Source organism: Bubalus bubalis, chromosome 5, assembly GCF_019923935.1.
Source record: "Bubalus bubalis isolate 160015118507 breed Murrah chromosome 5, NDDB_SH_1, whole genome shotgun sequence".
Taxonomy (NCBI): Eukaryota; Metazoa; Chordata; class Mammalia; order Artiodactyla; family Bovidae; genus Bubalus; species Bubalus bubalis.
This window is the reverse complement of record NC_059161.1, coordinates 110,302,838-110,319,496: the sequence shown is the minus strand read 5'-3', so window position 1 is coordinate 110,319,496 and position 16,659 is coordinate 110,302,838. Positions and strand designations below refer to the sequence as shown.

At 53.6% G+C, this 16,659-nt stretch overlaps 2 protein-coding genes across 2 annotated transcripts; one reads left to right on the top strand and one right to left on the bottom strand.

The window, feature by feature from the left end:
- Nucleotides 1-2,224: 2,224 nt before the first annotated feature.
- On the bottom strand, nt 2,225-9,905 carry FOXRED1 (FAD dependent oxidoreductase domain containing 1). The gene is made up of 11 exons (XM_006057692.4): nt 9,736-9,905; nt 7,395-7,615; nt 6,622-6,732; nt 6,035-6,153; nt 5,036-5,130; nt 4,634-4,735; nt 4,195-4,271; nt 3,679-3,839; nt 3,455-3,584; nt 3,110-3,214; nt 2,225-2,908 (listed from the first exon to the last, which is right to left on the bottom strand). The coding sequence occupies exons 1-11, from the start codon at nt 9,818-9,820 to the stop codon at nt 2,654-2,656; spliced, it is 1,461 nt and encodes a 486-aa protein (XP_006057754.1). The 5' UTR covers nt 9,821-9,905; the 3' UTR covers nt 2,225-2,653.
- A 204-nt stretch (nt 9,906-10,109) lies between these two features.
- Nucleotides 10,110-16,512, top strand: SRPRA (SRP receptor subunit alpha). Its single transcript, XM_006057693.4, has 14 exons — nt 10,110-10,343; nt 10,974-11,057; nt 11,354-11,517; nt 11,910-12,073; nt 12,324-12,483; nt 12,615-12,768; nt 12,994-13,085; nt 13,187-13,305; nt 13,426-13,512; nt 13,804-13,976; nt 14,074-14,287; nt 14,914-15,077; nt 15,162-15,260; nt 15,424-16,512. The coding sequence occupies exons 1-14, from the start codon at nt 10,227-10,229 to the stop codon at nt 15,550-15,552; spliced, it is 1,920 nt and encodes a 639-aa protein (XP_006057755.2). The 5' UTR covers nt 10,110-10,226; the 3' UTR covers nt 15,553-16,512.
- The last annotated feature ends 147 nt before the right edge of the window (nt 16,513-16,659 follow it).

Genomic DNA, 16,659 nt, shown 5'->3' with positions numbered 1-16,659 from the left:
TGAAAAGTCCCTGGGGCCAGGGATGGATCTGCCTCCAGCAGGAGCAGAGAGAGGAGCTCAGGCAAACACACTGAGAGCCAAGGATAGGCTAGTCACACTTGGTATTGGGGCAGAGGTGAAAGCTAGGGGTCTGTGTCCCTCACAAAGGGAAGACAGACACCAGGCTAATTGCAGTCCTGTAGCCTAAATAACAGAGAAGGCGATGGCACCCCACTCCAGTACTCTTGCCTGGAAAATCCCATGGATGGAGGAGCCTGGTAGGCTGCAGTCCATGGGGTCGCGAAGAGTGGGACACGACCGAGCGACTTCACTTTCACTTTTCACTTTCATGCATTGGAGAAGGAAATGGCACCCACTCCAGTGTTCTTGCCTGGAGAATCCCAGGGACGGGGGAGCCTGGTGGGCTGCCGTCTATGGGATCGCACAGAGTCGGACACGACTGAAGCGACTTGGCAGCAGCAGCCTAAATAAAGCCCCACAGGAATGCAGACAGTTATTGTTGGCCAGCCGCTCAGTTGTGTCTGACTCTTTGTGACCCCATGGACCAGGACAAACTCTGGAAAATTCTTAAAGAGATGGGAATACCAGACCACCTGACCTTCCTCTTGAGAAATCTGTATGCAGGACAGGAAGTAAGTTAGAATTGGACATGGAACAACAGACTGGTTCCAAATAGGGAAAGGAGTATGTCACGGCTGTATACTGTCACCCTGCTTATTTAACTTATATGCAGGGTACATCATGAGAAACGCTGGGCTGGAGGAAGCACAAGCTGGAATCAAGATTGCCCGGAGAAATATCAATAACCTCAGATATGCAGATGACACCACCCTTATGGCAGAAAGCAAAGAGGAACCAAAGAGCCTCTTGATGAAAGTGAAAGAGGAGAGTGAAAAAGTTGGCTTGAGGCTCAACATTCAGAAAACTAAGATCATGGCATCCAGTCCCATCACTTCATGGCAAATAGAAAGGGAAACAGTAGAAATAGTGACAGACTTTATTTGGGGGGCTCCAAAATCACTGCAGATGGTGACTGCAGCCATGAAATTAAAAGACGCTTGCTCCTTGGAAGAAAAGTTATGACCAACCTAGACAGCATATTAAAAAGCAGAGACATTACTTTGCTAACAAAGGTCCATCTAGTCAAAGCTATTGTTTTTCCAGTAGTCATGTATGGATGTGAAAGTTGGACTCTAAAGAAAGCTGAGTGCCGAAGAATTGATGCTTTTGAACTGTGGTGTTGAAGAAGACTCTTGAGGGTCCCTTGGACTGCAAGGAGATCCAACAAGTCAATCCTAAAGGAAATCAGTCCTGAATATTCATTGGAAGGACTGATGCTGAAGTGCCAATACTTTGGCCACCTGATGGGAAGAACTGACTCCTTGGAAAAGACCCTGATGCTGGGAAAGATTACGGGCAGGAGAAGGGGACGACAGAGGATGAGATGGTTGGATGGCATCACCAACTCGATGGACATGAGTTTGAGTAAACTCTGGGAGTTGGTAACGGACAGGGAGGCCTGGCATGCTAGTCCATGGGGTCGCAAGGAATCGGACATGACTGAGTGACTGAACTGAACTGAAATAGACTGTAGCCTGCCAGACTTCTGTCCGTGGGATTTCCCAGGTGCCATTTCCTCCAGTGGATCTTCCCAACCCAGGGATCAAACCCCTGTCTCTTACGTCTCCTGCATTGCAGGTGGATTCTTTACCATCTGAGCCACAGAGGTTTCATTCCTGCCTTCCTAACAAGTGCAGCATTTGTGGTCCTGGAGGAAGTAGCTGCTGGAGGAGGAGCCAGATGAAGGCCTTTTTCCTCCGACTGTAGGTGGGGGTGTCTGTACAGAAGGAAGGGTGAGTGGATACTGGACACTGAAGGAGGCAGCCTCATAGGGTTAACACAGATACTGGGTTCAGCTTGCCCCATCCCTGCCCCCTGCCCCTGGCAACTTCCTTCCTGTGTTTCAGCGAGAGTTTGTTGCGTTCATTCTGCGTTCAGGTGCCTCTTCCTCTTCTGCTCACTTGATAAGTCCTGGCGCTTACCCACCCTCTACTCAGGGGTTCCACTGCCCGCGCCCCCCCCCCCCGCCCACCCCCCGCAACACAACCGCCCTCTCCTCCCTCTCTCTCCCAACGGATGATCTGGGAAGGCCACTGGCTAGGGTGCTGTTTCAAAAGCGACTGCCATTAGGTGAAAAGACGAAGGGACAGAAGACTGCTAAAAGGAAGGAGTTAATCATATTTATTGATCAATGAGGAGGGTAAACAGAAAAGTCAACAGACCTAGGCTAAGCTGTCCCAGGTTGCTTCTGGCCTGGGCTCTGCTGAGAGAGGCAGAGGCAGTCTCTCTGGTTTGATACCAGGAAGGAGCCAGTCCTGGGTCCTGATGCTCAGGTCCCCTGAGGTCTTCTGTCCTGCTGGGCTACTGGTGGGAGGCATCAACCTGGGCCGTGATCAGTCCTGGGTCCCGCCCCATCGTTCTCCGTTAGTGTGGGCCTGGGCCCATATGGGGCAGGGCGCCCTGGAGGAGAGGCGGGTGGAGGAGACCCTGGCTTGGTGCTGGGGAGGCCCAAGCTGTGAGGAGGTATGAGCATGGCCAGGATCAGAGCCCAGGGTGACACAGTGGGTGGTGGGCCTGTGAGGCACTCCCGAGCTCAGAGGATACAGTGTTCCTGGGCCTTCTCTCCAAAGTAAAAGCGGCTGAAGAGGAAGGGGCTCAGGTTGATGGTCTGGAAGTGGCCCTCCAGCACCATCTCGGCCACAGCCCGCCCCACGGCGGGGGCCTGCTGGAGCCCGTGGCCACTGAAGCCCGTCGCAAAGTACATGTTGATGACAAGGGGGTGGGGGCCCACCACGCCGTTCTGGTCAAAGGTGTTGTAGTCATAATAGCCAGCCCAGGCACTCCGGACCTGCGGGGGCATGAGACATGGGGCTCCTGGGAGGGCTGCCCATGCACCCCATCTCACTCCCAGTACCCTCTACCACCTCTGAGTGGGCCCACGGAATAGTCCTCAGCCATTGTGAAGCGGAGGCCCCTGTTGTGTGGGGCAGGTGGCAAGCTCTGGGAGCAGGCCCAGAGGCTCCAGGGTCATCTGTCTCAGTCCAGTTACCTTTAGAGTCTCAAAGGCTGGTACCCTCTGGGCCAAACGGGGCCACACCTTCTCCTGGAAGAAGTCGTAGTCCACTTCCAGGTTCCCTGGGTCTGGTTCCTCCTCCTGGTAGGGAGAGGTGGGGACAGGGCTGACGTTGTCCAGGACACAAGGGCAGATCCAGACGTCACCGACCTCTTTAGTTGGTCCCCTTGGTGGGCAGGGGCTGGGGGGGAAGAGACCCCAGTTCAAAGCCAGAGGGGACTGTGACATCAGTTCCCACGTGGGGCCCTCCAAGGAAGCCTGACTCCTGAGTGACACCCGCTCTCTGTCTCTTCGCCGGCACCCTGACCGCACGGAGCTTACCTCTGTGGGGCTACAGCTGCCCAAGTAGTTGTTGCCTAATCCCTCCCGGCGGAAATAGGCTCCACTGGGGTCTGCGACGAGCGGCGCCTCCAGGCCTGGTCCCTGGGGGCAGTGCCACAGGTACACATACCTGTCGCGACCAGCAGCGTGAGAAGTGGCGAGAACAGTGACCCCCCACCCCGACCCTCGTGTAACCACCCCCTGAAGAGCCCTGGAGGAGTCACCTTTTCCTCGGCTCCACGGGCAGCTTAGTGCCCTGCATGGTACCCGGCGGCCCGTTCCCAACACCAGCCAGCTCTGCTATTTGGCCAGACCAGGCCCCCGCTGCATTGACCACTATGGCACACTCCACAGGCTGGAACTCCTGGCTGTGGTCCATCTTCACCTGCGGACCCCAGCCTTCGTTTACCCACACGGGAAGCGGGTAGAAGACGATCAAAAGGACAGGCATGTGTAAAACAGCCAGCGAGTGGCAAGGGACTATGTAACACAGGGAGCCCAGCTTGGCGTTTTGTGACAATCAGAGGAGTGGGATGGGAGGGGGGAGGGAGGATCAAGAAAGCAGAGATATAAAGAATTATGACTGATTCGCGTTGTTGTATGCAGAAACCAACACAACATGGTAAAGCAATTTTCCTCTATAATTAAAACAATTTAAACAAAATGCATAAACACAAGGACAGTCAAGACTTTCCTCACTCTGCACTTTGCTAAGGGAGGCCCCTAGGCTGAGAACTTACATGGACCTCATGGATCCTTTTCAAAGTCAACTGCTCCCCACTGGCAGTCTCCATGTGGCTGGATGAAGAGATGAAACCTGCAGAAAAAGGGAAGAAGATAAGTCCTTGAGGCCTCGAAGAGGAAGGAAATGGAGCTTCCACTGGTTCCCTAAGGACAGAAAGCTGGAGGCTAGGAGCTGTCCCACAGGCATTGAAGCCAAAAGGGACAGGGCAGCCGGGACGAACTTGGCCACACAGGACAGGATGATGCCGGAACTTCAAGCAGCTCACGAGTCATGGAAAAATCTGCTTAGGAGCTGGAGGTAGGATGCTCAGGACCAGACCCGGGGAGAAGCCCCCACTCCCCTTGCTCAGCCTGTGTGTGCAGGCGAGACCCGGTGTGGGCTGGCCTCCCCGCTGCCAGAGGACATAAGCCACGGGTACCGGGCCTCAGACTCACGCGTCACCTCTCCTTGGCAGAAAAGGACCCCCATGGACTGTAACTTTCGCCGAAGCCCCTGGAGCAGACACCAGGGGTCAAACCAACCCTCGTTCTCCAGCCCTGTGAGGAGAAAGAAGACTCGTGAAGGGGGCCTAGGACCTTCCTCTCCTGTTGTCTTTCCCACACCCTTTGACTCCTCTTCAGGGCTCGTAAGCTGGGGAATGTCACACTGATCGACTGTACCAAAGCTGGATCTTACGAAAGGACAGAGCCGGCCTGGCCCGGGGCAGGTCCTGCTGGCCAGGAGGGAGGAGCTGTCCCTCCTGGGACAAGCTCCTCCTTGACTTGGCTGTGGGGCGCGGAGACCTCTCACCCTGAGGCGCCCCTCAACCTCTGACCCCCTCTCCAAGCAAGGCTCACCGTATGATGCCAAAGCCACTCCCTCTGTGTTGATCCAGGGAAACTTTTTCTGAAGCTGCTCCGGAGACATCAGACAGACTTTGGCTCCTTCCTGCCTGGAGGAGTGTGTGGGTCTGTGCATGTCTGCTCGGTGAGCATGTGTATGGGGGGCGGGGGAGGAGGGAGAGAAGGGGGGCCTGGCTCCACAGTCAGCTCTCCCATGCCACTCTTCCTTGCTGCCTGGTCAAGAGTCCAGCCTCTGCCCTCCCTTTCCACTCTGACACCCTAGACTCCCTTTGGCCACACCAAGCCCCCTGCCCCCCGCCAACTGTTCCCTGTGCTTTCACAACAGGGAGGGTCACTCTGTTCTGCTCAGGGGGCCTTCCCCGTCCACCTTCCAGTACAGTCCTGCTCACAACACAACTGTCCCCTCTGCAACCCTGATGCCCAAAGGCAGCATCACAGGTACCCAAAGGACACACGAGCCAGACGAGGGAGCCTGGTTCGAATCCTGGTGCCACTACCTACTAGCTCCGGGTGCCTCAGGTTCCCCATGTGGGAAATGGGGATGTTCTGACAACTAAATGAGTTAATATTTGTAATGCATTTAGGATGTGACTTGATGTCACTAGTCAAAGTCATAGAACCATCTGGTGAAGATGCCTGCTCTTGACTAGCTGGTCATGAGACCCCACAGCCTTTGACACGAGCCCTCCATAAAGCTTACGAGTTCTACTTTCTGGCTGTTAGAGAAAACACTTGTGGATTCGTGGGACTTGGTAGAAGGGATGTGTCCTGGGGGGTTCTCATTGCCTGGAAATTTAGGAACCACTGTGACAGCGACTGTCCGTGTCTGGATACAGCACTTAGCATGGGACACTAGAGGTCTGCCCATGTCCATCCTTCTGACAGACTGAGCTCCTAGGGAGCAGGGCCCGTCTCATCAGCTCTGTCACCCTGGCCTCTAAAGTGAGTCAGAGGGCGCTGGGATGCAGCACGGAGGCTGCGCCAGGCACCCACCTCTGCATTTTCACGTTGCGTTCCATGATCGCAGCCCCCTCCTCAGAAGCCAGAAGGAGGTAACCAGAGGGGTTGAACTGGAGGTCTAGGGGAGGGTCATCGACCACTGCCAGATACTCCTGTGTGCAAAGAAAAGCTCGTCCAAGAAACTGACTTCAAGAAGGGAGGCAGTGGGACTTCCCTGGTGTCCAAAGGCTAAGACTCTGAGCTCCCAATGCAGCGGGTCCAGGTTCAATCCCTGGTCACAGAACTAGATTCCACATGCCACATCTAGAGATCCCACAAGCTGTAACTAGAGATCCTGCACGATGCAACAAAGATCAAAGATTCTGTGTGCTGCAACTAAGACCCAGTGCAGGGAAATACATAAATATTAAAAAAAATAAAAGGGAGAGAGAGCTTTTCTGGCTTTCTTACCACAACCCTCAGCTCAGTGCCCTAACCCAGAGAAAAGCCCCCTCCAGGCACTGCCACTGGGAAGAAAACTGGTGTTTCCAACTCCTAGCTGCCCTGTCTCCCCTGCCAGCAGGACTGCCCCCCTCTCTGGGCTAAAGGAGGGGTCGCCACCCGCACCCCTCCAATCTCACATTGATGTTCCGTAGAAATTCGGCCGAAAAGAGGGAGAGCTGGACATTCTGAGGCAATGAGAACTGCTGGCGAATCCCGCCCACGGAGAGCACGGTGGAGGCCCGGGCATACTGCAGAAACGAGAGAAGGTGAGGCGGGCCCGTCCCGCGTGAGCAGAATACTGTCGTGGAGGGTGAGAGTCACATGTCCAAAGTTGAAGGGGAGTCCTACCCTCAGGTTTTATAATCTAAGAGGAGCTGAAGTGAACAAACCCAAATGAAGGCAGTGAGAACAACGGTCATTAAAATCCTTATTAGGATAGGTACAGAACAGAGGGTCAGTCATCAAAGGGCGGGACACCCTCATACAAAGTTACAAAATGGTAATGGCCCTGAAGTCCAAGGCTGGAGACTGACGTTTGGTTCTGCTAACTGGAAAATAGAGGGACATGGCCAATGGAGCAAAACCTGTGACTAGCCAGCAGTGGTAAACAGGAACAATTCAAGCACAAAAACCTCAGAAGCAATGAAGCCTGCAAGGGGGTTGTAATAACTGTTTGCGCTGATTACAGCTGGAATGCAGACCAGACCTCTGCAATCTCAAAACACACAACAATTGTGAAATTTGCTTTCAAAAGCAAAAACCTTATTGTCAAGGTCACTAGTTTGAGGAAGAAGCTGGGGCTGTTTCACAACAAGGGCCAAAGTCCTGTCCCTTCAGAAATTTCAGTCTTTCTTCTCCTCCCCTGCCCCTGACTCTGAGTTGCCAGACTCTGTCCCACCCCAGACCTCACCGTGTGGTCCCGCTCCACCACCAGCACCCGAATGGCACCTTGCTGCTTCTCCAACCTCTTCAGCCAGTAGGCCACAGACAGGCCAAGCACCCCACCCCCCACAATCACCACATCTGAGCGTTCGGGGGGCAGGTGGCTGGTGTCATACAGTGGGCTCCAAGCCCCGCCAGGGAAGATGGACTGGATCTTCTTCTTGATCTCTGACACCTTTCCATCCCAGTCTGTGGGACGCAGTTATGGTCAGAGAGGGCCATGCATCTCCTTTCCAAGAGGCGGGGTGGGGTATGTGTGTATCGTGGTCAGAAGATGGGCACAGGAAAAGGTGGGCTAAACTGACACTGAGTTTTTAGTCCTCACAAGGTCAGCTGGCACCCAGCAGCATTCCACAGCTTTGCCTCATGGTCTCTGTGCCCAAGTCTCACTTCCTTTGAGTGCATTATACCTAGCTCTGCAAGATTCAGCTTCCTAAAGTGAACACTCTCTACTCTCTCCCTAGGCCAGGGGACTTACACGTTTCTCTCCTGGGCTTCTGGACCAATAAGTCCTGGCACATCTAGAGCCACAGGGCCCTCAGAAGCATGGATCTCTGAGTGGCACCTTCTCCTGGATATTCATCACCACCAGCAAATCTACACTCACATCCTGCCTGTTATCAAGTTCTTATGGCTTTGCCTCTTAAATCTCTCTCCAATCTGTCCCCCTTTTTTTCCCCATCTCTACCACCACTGCCCTGGACCAAACCACGATGATGTCTTTCCCACGAAGGCTGTTAAGAGCTCCCATTTCCACTCATTCCCCTCTTGTCCTACCCCCCAACTTCTTTCCTGTATCACAGCTTTGTTGTTGTTGTTCAATAGCTAAGCCATGTCCGACTCTTTGCAACCCCGTGGACTGAAGCACGCCAGGCCTCCCTGTCCATCACCAACTCCCACAGGATGCTCAAACTCATATCCACTGAGTCGGTGATGCTATCCAACCATCTAATCCTGTTGCCCCCTTCGGCTCCTGCCTTCAATCTTTCCCAGCATCAGGGTCTTTTCCAATGAGTCTATCACAGCTAGAATGACCTCTTCTGAACATTAATCAAACACTCTTTTGCTTAGAACCTCCCATGGCTTTCCATCACTCTAAGGATAAAGGTTCAAAATCTTTCACGTGGCCTGTGAGACACTGCCCAATCTAGCTCTTGTTCACCTTGTCTTCCCAGAACCCTCCAACCTCACCCCTTCATTTCTGCCACAGAGGACCTACACAGGTGTTCTCTCTGCTTTGAAACTCTGCGCCCACTTCTTTGCCCAGTTAAGAATCCTTGGTTCCTTTCGATCTCAGCTCGGTTATCATTTTCTCAGGAATGCCTTTCCTGACCTCCCCTAGACTATGCCAAGTAATCCTGTTATTATCTCATAGCTATCTCATAGCTCAGTGAACTGTTCTTTTGCAACATGCAGCACACTTGCAACTTTGAACTCATCTGTGATTGCTTCATACTGCGCTATGTCTATCTTCTCCACCAAATCTCCAGCCTAGCACAGTGCCTGGCACATCCTAAGTGCTCAATAAATGCCGTGAATACATGAATCTTTTTGTCTTTCACACCAAGCTCATAAATCTCCAAGTCTCCTGTCACTGTCTCCAATCCCAAGTTCAAACTCTTCTCAGCATTCAAGTCTTTCTTTGATCTGGACTTAACCTTACCCATCATTTCATACTACTACTCAACTCTCTATCCGGATGGCCTTTGCTAATTCCTTGCACGAAAACGATACTTTTTCCTAACCTTTGCTCAGTTCTCCAGAACCTGGAGCTCACACTTCCCTTGAGCCAGTAAACACCATCTTTCAAGGCTGATCTCAGTTCCCAGCCGTTCCATGTATGGCTACCAACACTACCTACTGGCCCTGCAGGACATCGTCCTAGTTGGCTTCTCTTCAGTTTTCAACTGGTCTATGAAGCCTTCCCTCTCCAGCTACACCTCAGACACCTCCAGGACGTGTATCGAATCCTCTCTCTTCTTTCCTCCTCACGGCCACAAAACAGCATCCTGCGTGCAAGCAGGACTTCATTAATTTCTGTGCAACCAAAGAATCAGCCTGGCTGCAATTTTGGTGGCAAACTCAGGCATAGAATCATCTGGGATATGTCACCTGAGAAAGGCAACTCTGGGATCCATACCCCTGTCCAGGCTCTACAAGCTCCGGCAGGCGGCAGGCAAGGTTACCCCCTACTCCGAGGGACCCACTGTCTTCCCAGCGTGGGCTGGGATTCTGAGTCCTGAAGGTCACAAGGCTGGAGACTGGGGACACCCCAGAACCACGATACCCTCCGCTGCCCTCAACTTTACCCAGAGTAGAGCCTCTTCTGTATGTGCCTAGCCCCCGTCCGGAGAGGCACGGGCCCAGGCGGAGCCGCAGCGCCCTCCAAAGCATGGCCCTGCTGTTCCTGGCCGCTAGGAGAGCAGCACCCTACCCGGGTACAGTCCCAGCCTGCAGTCACTACTACGCGACGCCAGTCGTTCATTCGAGCACTCCCATTGCCAGCGACGCCACGGGGCCTTGCCCCCCCACCCTATAGGCGGTCGGTCCCTCCCATGACTTGCTGAGAGCCCCTCCGAGGCCCGCCCCCACCCTCCATTGGCCAGCTGGGCGTCTACGTCAGTCCTGCGCGCCCGTGGGCGGAGCCGGGGAGGGATCCCGGCGGCGCTGAGCGGAAGTGCGGCTGCGCCGGTTTCCGGGGCCGCTGGTGTGACGTGTCCCGCGCTTGGCGCAGCAGGAAGCGGCGGCGATCGAGGCCTGAGTTCCCGGCGCCGGCCCCGGCTCCTTTCCCGCTGCCGCCATGCTCGACTTCTTCACCATTTTTTCCAAAGGCGGGCTCGTTCTCTGGTGCTTTCAGGGCGTGAGCGACTCATGCACCGGGCCTGTTAACGCGTTAATTCGTTCCGTGCTGCTGCAGGTACCGCCCCCGCGGGATCAGAACTCCGGGCTCGTCCCCCTCCCCCCTGACCCGACCCCTAGTCCCCTTTGACTGATCCCGGGCCTCCCTCTCACCCTGTCTGCCTACCTCAAACTGGCCACTCGCTCGTAGCCAGAACTCCACTTCTTTCTCCCGCTCCTATCAGACCATCCCTCAACTTTGTGATGTCCCCTCCCCCCTCCGCTTTCTGGGACTCTGGCAGGATTCGGTAGTCTATTGAGACCTCCCTTCGTTCCCCAGTTTCACTGCCAGCGGCTTGCTTTTCTGTTGTCGCAAAGGCTGGATGAGATAAAGGATGAAAGAACGTCTTTTAAGAAGTGTAGATAGTGTCCGGCTGCCGGTAAACCTGATTGTTTACATGAGGACTCTTCTCGCTGGCACATGTCGGTTCCTCCCACCTTTCCCCTCCTTCCCCCACCCCCCCAGCTGGGTGTCTACACTTTTCTCCCAGGTGTAATGCTGGAGAGCAGTGCCCTGAATCTTTTGGCCCTGGGGGACAGGTTTGAGTTTAGGGGAATGTCTGGTTCCTTCCCGAAGGTAGTCCTGGAGGGGCCCAGCTCCAGGTGTTTGAGGGGACAGTCTGAATTCTGATATACACTCTTTTTCCAGGAGAGAGGAGGTAACAACTCCTTCACCCATGAGGCACTCACTCTCAAGTATAAACTGGACAACCAGTTTGAGTTGGTGTTTGTGGTAAGTGAGAGTATTTTAGAGGGGTAACGATTACATTGACAGGCAGTCCTGATGATTCAGAAAATCCTGATTAATTGCACCCAGTGTCTACGATGAAGTAACTGAGAAAACAAGGAGGGTGGAGGGGAAAAGGGAAGCCGCTCTTGGGCCCAGTCAGAGGGCTTGGCTGCTCCTCAGGTCAGGGAAACCGGCCAGGGGGCTGAGCCAGTCCCTGGAGGCCTGGGTCAAGTTGGCTTCCCTCTGTTCTGGGCCGGCATGTAAGCAGATCTGCTGGCTCTGTTCCTTTCCCTGAACAGGTAGGTTTTCAGAAGATCCTAACACTGACATATGTGGACAAGTTGATAGACGACGTTCACCGGCTGTTTCGAGACAAGTACCGCACTGAGATCCAACAGCAGAGTGCCTTAAGTCTATTGAATGGCACTTTTGATTTCCAGAATGACTTTCTGCGGCTCCTTCGGTAAGAGGCCTCCCCTCTGCAAAGTCAATTTCTGAGACTTGATGAGTTCCCTTCCTTCCCAAGAGGGCATAGTACGCTGTGAGTTGAAAGGGGCTCCTGAGTTGGCTTCCCAGTTCTGATTGCCTGCTTGGTGTGAGGGCCCTTCCCCTGGATTTAGACTGTCAACCTTTTCTCTTTGGGCTTCCCTGGTGGCTCAGATGGTAAAGAATACCTGCAATGTGGGAAACCCAGGTTTGATCCCTGGCTTGGGAAGATCCCCTGGAGAAGGAAGTGTCAACCCACTCTAGAATTCTTGACTGGAGAATCCAATCCTGGCCCACCAGGCTCCTCTGTCCATAGAATCGCAGAGTCAGACACGACTGAAGCGACTTAGTATGAACTTTTCTCTTTAGTGAAGCAGAGGAGAGCAGTAAGATCCGTGCTCCCACTACCATGAAGAAATTTGAAGATTCTGAGAAGGCGAAGAAACCTGTGAGATCCATGATTGAGACACGGGGTGAAAAGCCTAAGGAAAAAGCCAAGAATAACAAAAAAAACAAGGGGGCCAAGAAGGAAGGTGAGTTTGAACTTGGACATCCAGGGGCATGAGAAGTTGTTAAGGTGGCACTGAAGTGGTTCCCTGTCCTTCCCTTTGTCGTCATTTGCCTCCCTGGCTCAGGTGCCCACCACCCTCATTATTGTCCCCAGTCTCGGTGATCCCCCAGGTGTTTCTTCAGTTTTCTCTGAATGATCTGGGAGGGTTTTCCCCATTTGTCTATTTCGTTGGAATTTGGTCTTTTTTTTTCAGTGAGTTTTCTCCTTGACAGGTTCTGATGGCCCTCTGGCTACTAGCAAAGCAGCCCCCGCAGAAAAGTCAGGTCTCCCATTAGGACCTGAGAACGGGGAGGAACTTTCCAAAGAGGAGCAGATCCGCAGGAAGCGGGAAGAGTTCATTCAGAAGCATGGGAGGGGTATGGAGAAGTCCGGGTGAGCAGCCCAGCTTTGCCCTCAGCTTTTGCTATCCAGACACGTTGGGGGTGAGGGAGTCCTTGTCTCTGAGGTGGATGCTGCCTCTCCTGCTGCTCCACCATAACCCTCTCTACTGTAACCCTTCACAGCAAGTCCAGTAAGTCAGATGCTCCCAAGGAGAAGGGCAAAAAGGCACCCCGGGTGTGGGCACTGGGAGGCTCTGCTAACAAGGAAGTTCTGGACTACAGCACTCCCACCACCAACGGAGCCCCCGAAGTGGCCCCGCCCGAGGACATCAACTTGGTAAGAGGTAGCAGGGGCCCAAGTGAGGGTTAATGGTAATAAGAAGCAGGGGGAAGGAGAGATGAGGAAGGCAGTCCCCTTGATTTCTTGGAGCCAGAGGGTGGGTTACATTTGGAGCTTTTGGAGTCAAAGGGGCAGAGCAGTGTGGGACAGAGTCACTCCAGGCTTCCCTCCCCGCCAGCTCATGGTTTCCTGATCCCTTCTTCCTCTCCCCACACCCTCCAGATTCGAGGGACTGGGCCCGGGAGGCAGCTTCAGGATCTGGACTGCAGTAGCTCAGATGATGAAGGAGCTGCTCAGAACTCCACCAAACCTAGGTACGGGATTTGGTGGCGGGTGGTGGGTACAGCTCCGAAGGCACAGGACTTGCTGGCTGCCTGCTGGCTTTCTGTGCATCTGTGGTTTTCTGTGCCTGCAGTGCTACCAAGGGGACTCTGGGTGGCATGTTTGGGATGCTGAAGGGCCTTGTGGGTTCCAAGAGCTTGACTCGTGAAGACATGGAATCTGTGCTGGACAAGATGCGTGATCATCTCATTGGTGAGTCAGGACAGGGCAGACTCGTGTTTTTGGGGTAAGGATGGTGGGGTAGAAGGGCTGTACCATGGGGGTCGTTCACTCCTGCCGGGGCATTCACCCCACGCTTGTCCCCCTCCTTAGCTAAGAATGTGGCAGCAGACATTGCAGTCCAGCTCTGTGAATCTGTGGCCAACAAGTTGGAAGGGAAGGTGATGGGGACGTTCAGCAGTAAGTATCTCCCCAGACCCGGAAGTGCTTGGGTGGAGGTTATGAAGTCACCACCATTCTTATTAGGTGCGTGACTTTTGACAAACTGTAATCTCTAAATCTCTGTTGTTTCACTTAGACTTCAGGTGTTCATGACATCTAACTTAAGAGGATTTGAATCAATTACTTGTCAGGTGCTTAGGGCTGTCAGATATGGTGTGGATTCCTAGTTCCCTTTAGTTCAGCAAGATGCCAGGTATTCGGAGCACCTGACTTGGGCTTCATGGGTATATCTCCCTGCCCCACCCCCAGCGGTGACTTCCACGGTCAAGCAAGCTCTGCAGGAGTCCTTGGTGCAGATTCTACAGCCACAGCGCCGCGTAGACATGCTCCGGGACATCATGGATGCCCAGCGTCATCAGCGCCCGTACGTGGTCACTTTCTGTGGTGTGAACGGCGTGGGGAAGTCTACCAACCTTGCCAAGGTGGGTGCTGTTCCCCAGCCTGAGTCTGACATTGTTTCTGCTGCTTTTTCCTTCTCTGCCGCTCTGGGGCTGGCTGACAGTTCTGCCTCGTTTACAGATCTCCTTCTGGCTGTTAGAGAACGGCTTCAGTGTCCTCATCGCTGCCTGCGACACGTTTCGTGCCGGGGCTGTGGAACAGCTGCGGACGCACACCCGGCGTCTGAGCACCCTGCACCCCCCAGAGAACCACGGCGGCCGCACCATGGTGCAGTTGTTTGAGAAGGGCTACGGCAAGGATGCTGCTGGCATTGCCATGGAGGCCATTGCCTTTGGTACAGTGCACAGCAAGCGGGCCCCTTTGCTCCAGGGGTTCTCTTGGAACTTGCAGAGGACCAGGGTTACCCTACCACCAACTTTCTGCTCAGTAGCAGCTCAGAATTAGTGATGTGCTATGCCATGCTCCGCTTTGGGGTAACACGTATAGTTGCAGGCAAACCTCATATATTCATTTTGTTACCTCAATATTTGGTCACCTTTGTCCTCTTGCTAGGGCTTCCCGGGGGTGGCTCAGTGGTAAAGAATCTGCCTGCCGATACAGGAGACAAAAGAGATGCAGATTCCAGCCCTGGGTCGGAAAGATCCCCTGCAGGAGGAAATGCAACCCACTCCAGTATTCTTGCCTGGGAAATTCATGGACAGAGGAGCCGGGCGGGCTACAGTCCACAGAGTTGCAGTCAGGCACACTGAGTGTACACACACACCCACCTGCTCTCCTTTCCCTAAATATGCTTAATGACAGTGTGGAAACTGTTTCTTACATCACCTTCTAACTTGATTCAGAACCTAAGGAAATAAACAGGCAGACTTCTAATAGGGCCAGTTTAGGACCTGTGGAGAGGAAGCTGGAAATGAGTGCAACAGTCCAGGAGTTTTGAGTTGACCACTTTTTTCTTTCTAGCACGTAACCAAGGCTTTGATGTGGTGCTGGTGGACACAGCTGGCCGCATGCAAGACAACGCTCCCCTGATGACTGCCCTGGCCAAGCTCATCACTGTCAACACACCCGACCTGGTGCTGTTTGTGGGGGAGGCCTTAGTAGGCAACGAGGCCGTGGACCAGCTGGTGAGGGCTCGGGCCTGGTTCTCTTTCCAACCTCAGCTCTGGCCAGTTAGGTATGTTATATTTATATCATGTTTCTCCTTTCAGGTCAAGTTCAACAGAGCCTTGGCTGACCATTCTATGGCCCAGACACCTCGGCTCATTGATGGCATTGTCCTTACCAAATTTGATACCATTGATGACAAGGTAAACATGGATGACATAGGGCAAAGTGGGACCAGGAGGGGGAATGGCCGTCCTTCACAGGGGAGTGGAGGCTCTAAGGGCACATGGGTTCCAGAGCCTCCCGTTGCTGAGGGAGTGAAGAAGCAGGGTCCAGAGATGACTGGGTATCCTGTTTCTGCTTCAGGTGGGAGCTGCGATTTCTATGACCTACATCACAAGCAAACCCATCGTCTTTGTGGGCACTGGCCAGACCTACTGTGACCTACGCAGTCTAAACGCCAAGGCTGTGGTGGCTGCCCTCATGAAGGCTTAATGTGGCTCTCGCCTGATACCAAATCACCGCTTCCCCCAAAGTCCCTATCCCTGTATCAAGAATGTGCTTTAGAGTATGTGAGCAGCTTGTCTTCAGTGTAGTTCAAAGGCAGAGTGAGGGGGGCTCCGGGGCCTGCAGCCCCTCGTAACCCCACTCTCTGTTCAGCCCAGCCTCCACCTGCAAGGGGGGCCTAATCATGTTACAGTCACTGCCCACTACCCTTCCCTGCCCCACCCCTGTGCTCTTCCCCCTTCCTAATCCAGCATCCCTCACTCTGCCTACAGACTCGGTCTCATTACAGCTTTGACCAATGGTTAGTAGATCCAACACCAGAGCTCTGCTAGTTAGTGGGGTCACGGGGACATCCGAGCATCGTCCCCTGCTCCATTAGAGAAGAGGCTTGAGAGCCTGCTCTGGGTCTAGATGGCCCCTCTCCGTAGGATACACAGCATTCAGGTCTGCAGGGCCAGGATAACACCCCCACACTGTGGCAGTGTATGGCCTCTTCTTAATTGCTGCTAATTCAATGGTCCCTTCCCCTTTTCCCCAAAGCCTCAGCGAGGCCAGAGTGATGCGTTACAGATGAGTGAGAGGGGTCCCCGCCTCCCACAGAAGTAAAAGGAGCCGCGCTGCAGTGTTGCATTGGGTTTCTCAGCCTCCAAGACCACCTCCCACTTCCAGAATCCACATGTAACTGCATGTTCCCCTTCCCGGGAAAAAACCAACTGTCAGGAGGGGTACATGTTGCCCCCTCCCCCTTCTGCTCCCCAGCGGATCCTGGCTCCTCACCCTCCTCTACAGTGCCTGGTAGACAAGTGCCACGTTGAAGAATACAGACCTTGTTACGACTCGTCCTGTAGCTTGGCATTACAGATGTGCTATTAGTGCAATAAGGGGAAGCTGTCTGCCCAGAGAAATACATAATTTATATGAGAAAATAAATTTCATAAGTAAATTGCCTTTTAGGTCTTGGAGTCATTTTACAGAGGATTCAAAACCAAACTCCTACAGCACACTAACTAGAGTTTCTAGGGTACATGGCAGGAAGGGAAACAGGAACTGATAATGTTGAGGAATCGGGTGAAAATCAGCACTTGTCCCGAGAAT